General features: G+C 39.8%; 1 protein-coding gene across 6 annotated transcripts in view; it reads left to right on the top strand.

Annotated features, from left to right (window-relative positions):
• The first annotated feature begins 307 nt into the window (after positions 1-307).
• The window catches only part of DCUN1D2 (defective in cullin neddylation 1 domain containing 2), a 36,581-nt gene continuing 31,657 nt past the window's right edge, over positions 308-5,231 (top strand). For 2 of the 6 annotated variants that reach the window (XR_012688680.1, XM_075200049.1), the window contains exon 1: positions 308-411. Coding sequence is in view for 2 of the 6 variants with exons in the window: in XM_075200049.1 (XP_075056150.1) it covers positions 409-411 (3 nt within the window). In the remaining 4 variants the exon portion in view is untranslated. Of the gene's footprint in view, positions 412-463; positions 1,078-5,231 lie in introns of those variants that run through there. The other 4 variants (XM_075200050.1, XM_075200051.1, XM_075200052.1 and 1 more) reach the window with 4 other exon arrangements.

The following is a 5,231-nucleotide window of genomic DNA, read 5'->3' as shown; positions in this document are numbered from 1 at the left end:
GGAAATGTAGTCCCAGTCTAATAGCTGTACTGCGCAGAATTACGCATCACATCCTTACAAGACTTCCCATTCTCTGTATACTCCCTAGGAATTCCCACAGACAGGTAATAGCCACAACAAATATAACATGACGTTACCACCATAACATATGAATCAAGTTGTTGGCCAACAGTCTAACGATAAAGTGATAGCGTTTCCGTTGTTGCACTGCTGACACTATTAAGTTTGCAGTGGGCGGAACCATTACAAACTTAACCCCGCCCACCTCTTCTGTCAGACCCAAACTGCGTGGATGAGACTACAACTCCCGGAGTTCCTTGTGGCGGGGGGCGGAAATCTGTGGCCCAAACTGCGCATGCGTGTCTGGCACCTCCGAGCCGCAGAGTTGTGTGATCCGGTGGAGATAAAATGGTAGGTGGTGGGGGGTGGAGAAAGGTGTACTGAGGGGTTATCATGGTAGCTGATCTCAGGGGGGCGGATGTGGTAGGGCGGAAACTGTGCTCCATTTACTGTGAGCGAGTGGAAGGTCACCGGTTGAGCAGGGACCATGCACTCCCGGATTGGTGGACACGTTACCTGTACACACTTGGCCGCTAGACCTGCATACATGATGCTACATTGCATACACCCTGGGGTGATACTACGGGGGCACACATTAAGTAAGCCAGGGCAGAGCCGGTGAGGTAGCGCCTGGTGTGATGTAATGCTCGGCTCCTGACCCGGCATGTGCTGTGCCGGTGCTGTACCAGTGCCCGTGCACGGTGTCTGTGAGAGCTGCAGTGCTGGGTCCATAGGGTTGGAAAGTTTGTGAGAAGTTGTTGTCAGGGAGCAGCTCTTAGCACAGTCTGCTGGTGACACAGAGCAGGCCCAGGCAGGGTATGGAGTGACAGCAGGAGGTGGAGTTGCTGGTATTTTGAGAGCTCTCACAGGCAGCACTCATCTTTGCCTTTTTTGGGATGCGGTGTAGTTATATGGAGGACTTAGCTGTGCCCCCTCCAGCCTATGATAGTTCCAGGTTGCTCACGTAATGGTTGTCTGAAGTAAGTTTGGGGTCCTGCTGGCAGTCAGAACAAACAGGTAGGATTGACTGTTTGTGTGTATAATATATATCTAAAATCAGTATGATAGGATTATAGCAGTGTGTGGAGCTGTGTACATTGTTATTGGTTTGGATTTATCTTTCTAAGCACTGTACTTGGCTTATTGTGACATGGGTAACCGGTTTAGTGTCTATTTTTGTCCAGTCATTCCACCCTATGAATGCCACACCTTCAAAATCTTGCTGTAGTGGGATGGTCTGCTCCCATTTGAATTTGTTTGTGTCTTGTTTTCCCCTCTATTACTTTGCAAGAACAGACTAGAATCTATATCACATACTTTCTGGAAACTATACATGTATCCTGCAAAGAAATGTCAAGAGTCAGCAGTAATCCTGCATATGTGAAAGGGACAAAAAGTATTTACTTTGAAGTCCCTTTTTGCTTAAGTTGGTTATATCACAACCATCATGTGAAGTGGATTATACTGTGTAACTTGCTTCAAAATACGACCTGCATAATAACAGCTACTTAATCATTTAGACATACATTAAAATTTGTACCTGTTTATTCCTTAATCAGAAGCGCTTCTGAGGTAGGAAAACTGAAGGAAGCCACCTTGTTAGGAGCATAGATCAGTTTGTTCCCTGATTGTGAGGGGACATTTCCATATAGAGCATGCTGTTTTTACATATGATTTTCACACATAAAAAGGAAAAAAAAAAGTTTTTCTAACTACTATATAGTTAAGTAGGTTATGTGTAAAAAAAAAAAAAAACAAACAAAAACAATATATATTTTACAATGTTATTTTTAAAGGCTTGCTCACAAGAGGCCTGAACTTTCCATTTAAACGTGCATTCTCAAAGCCTGCTAAATGTACTTTAATGCTTATATTTCAAAACAAAACGGTCCTGTAAACACACTCTGACATTTGTTAACGTCGCTTTGTGTTAATTTCAACACTGCATGCAGCATTCATGAGCGTTTGTGCTTGGTAGGCAGCATACTATACTGCAACACTCTTTGAATGCTCTGTCAAGTAGATGTTGTTCTGTCTTTGCATTTATATGGTGTTGTGCGGGGCTTAACATTACCATCAATATGCATGTTCATTATATATGTAGTGGTGGGTAATGTTGTACTTTTCAGGGGCCTTTTACATTACCTATTTAGCAAAACATCAGAGTACCTGCATGGAGTGTTCACGCTTTAACTGGCTAGTTAAGTTGGCGAGAGATTGCCATCCTGTCATGGACTAATTCGCTGCATAAACTAGATAAATGTACTGTGCTCACTCTGGGAATTAAGAATTTCTAGGAAGAGGCCCAAAGTGGGGACACTAATCAGGACAGCTATGTGTGACTCCCTTAAGGGCTACTTTACTTCTGCTCCTAAGAGTCAAATCAGACCCAGTTCCCAGCACTAATTGAAAATGTGTAAAATACATGACGGTTTCTAATATTCCCTGGCCTGTTCTTCAAGATGAAAATCCTCAGTGACACACAATGCCATTTCTAAGAATTTCAGATTCTACTGCAGAAGCACAATGCTCACTTTGACTACTGAGTGCAACAATTTTGAAGCCAGGAATGGAATATTTTCTAGCAGGAGTAAACAAATTTCAGAAGCTGGGTAGCTGCTGTGCCACCCCAAAATATGAATGCTTGAGCCTAACTTTTGGAAGTCCTCCCTATTGAGGTCAATATGACGGTAGTGCTAGTTACACCGTGAAATAGATAGAATCTGATTGGTTACTGTGATTCACTGTACATGTCTAAGCTAAATGCAATATTTGTAGGCCAGCCCTAATGGATGCACATTTTTTTCTGGATCCCTAAAAAATATTTTAAAAAATCCTTATCGCTCCTGAATTTGACAGACTTCTAAATTCTGCAGTATTTTGTTCAGCCTTGGTTCCTTGTACTCTAATGTTGTCATTGATGGCCAGTTTTTACAACCATGTATCACTAAGTTAAAATCCAATCCTTTCATTTGATCAACAACCAGAATGATGTTCTATTTGACCAAAATTTTGTATGAAACATATCAGAATCTGTGCTCAATGACTCATTTTCTGTGTAGCCAGACAGGTCAAATAAGGCCTATTGGACCTACAAATAGTGCTACAAACACTACTTTTGAAGTGTGCATAGTGTCTGATAATGTAAGGAAGAAGTGCACCTAGACAAATGTTGAGATAGAAGGGATGCAGCTGCAATTTTATTTGAATGTAGGGAAAATTCTAGAGTTGAGCTAGAATGCACTCCTGTCCCACCTAACTCTAAATCTGTGCACACATTTCAAATCCACCCCCACCAGCAGAGCAGATTGGTTTTGCTGAGGTGCAAAATTGCACCTACTGCATGGAATTACTCCTAACTGAATATGAGGCCAAATATTGTTAAATCTGTTAGAAATAATATAACTGAAAACTAATGTGAACAAGTGCAGAAGAAACTACATCTTTCAACAATTAAAAAGAGAAAAGACAAGGAAGCTGGTTTTAATTGTGATGCACTGACTTCATACATACATACATATTATTCTGCGTTTTACATATGACCCACTTACTATGTTAAATTTTAACTTTTATTTATATTGCTAATAAAAATATGGTTAAAACAGCAAAATATAAAGTGATTAAAATTGCTGTGTGCATTTGCCTGGAAAAAGCAATACCAGCGAAATGTGTGTCAGTGTGTTGCTGTGTGCAATTGATCTAATATTATCAGTCTCCAATATTACTTAGGATAAGGAATTAGATCCTTCCTATACTACAGTCAGCGAATATCTAGAAAAGTTTTAGCTATGCCTAAACCCCAAGAAAGTGGCCTGCGAGGCAGTTAGCAAATCACCCCCCACACCAGAAGTCACGCAGAAAGCCATGTAACTAAATCTGCAGCAAATCCTGCTAAAAATATAGGGAGACAGCAAGGAATCATTGCACCGCATTTCGTGAACTATACAAGGAGATAATACATCCTAAACAAGTATTAAAGTGGGATGTGTACAAATGTGAATAAAAAGTTCTCAAAATATTCTCCAGGGGATTTTTACCTAACTGGGATACTAAAAGGGCAGTTTGCTGTTAAGACAATACAGTGTACTTTACACATCATTAGCAGGAGATGTAGGAGAAACAAAATAAAGAGGTCATAATATGCATGCAGCAATTTTAATCACTTTTTTCACTTTATCACTACAATATTCCGCTGTTTTAACTTTATTTTTATTAGCAATGTAAATAAAAAATTTAGCTTAGTAAGTGGGTCATATGTAAAAAACAGAATAATATGTATATATGAAGACTGTCTGTGCACCACAATTAAAACCAGCTTCTTTTTCTTTTCTCTTTTTCCAATTGTCAATTTTGGCTGGTTTGGTAGCACCTCTATTTGGTCCACATTTGGAAACCATTCTAGGCACATATAGAAATAAGCAAAGAAGTGGACAATTTAGTATAAATACTCATATTGTGTTAAAGAGTAACAGTCTCTCAAATTATACTAGTGCTACAAGAATGTACATCTTTTGTCACTCATTGTTAATTGTTGAGCACAAGCACGTTGCAAGTAAGCAGATAATAAATGACCCACATCACACCCCTTTGTAATTAAGATTTATTTAGTTTTTCAAACCATACTTTCGTGTGTGTGTAATATGTATATCCCTTAGCTTGCTTATTCCATGACACAACAGTCAGCCTCTTCTTTCTCCATTCTAATGAAGTCTGCTTGTTGTACCTGCCATCAAAACTGCTGTGCTTGGCTGTGTAGTTTATAACAGTGGAGGGAAGCCCTGGCCTATCGGTGTGGGAGGGTGTGGCTTGGTTCCTCTAGTTTATGTGCGTTTCGGCAAATGGAAACTTGGAAGATGGAACAAAGCAGTTTAGAAGTTATAGGTATTGTATTATACTTGGAGCTGAAGCTTCAGGTTTACTGCTGACAGCCATAAAACTCCATATTCACTATAGTGACGAGAAGGAATAGAGATGTTCAGTTAGTATATTTCCTCCAGCCTGCTCCCCAATCCCACTTATGTTTGGAAGTTCACTGATCACTTTCGATCAAAGCATTTACTTTTATATCTCTAGTTCAGGCAGCATTATAAGGGAATACATTTCTTTGAACTTTCTCCTTATATCTAAATAATGTATGTTTTAGTTAATGTACGCTACAAATGCCAATGTAT

The sequence above is a fragment of the Mixophyes fleayi genome, chromosome 2 (genome assembly GCF_038048845.1).
Source record: "Mixophyes fleayi isolate aMixFle1 chromosome 2, aMixFle1.hap1, whole genome shotgun sequence".
Taxonomy (NCBI): Eukaryota; Metazoa; Chordata; class Amphibia; order Anura; family Limnodynastidae; genus Mixophyes; species Mixophyes fleayi.
This window is presented reverse-complemented; position numbering and strand designations above follow the sequence as displayed.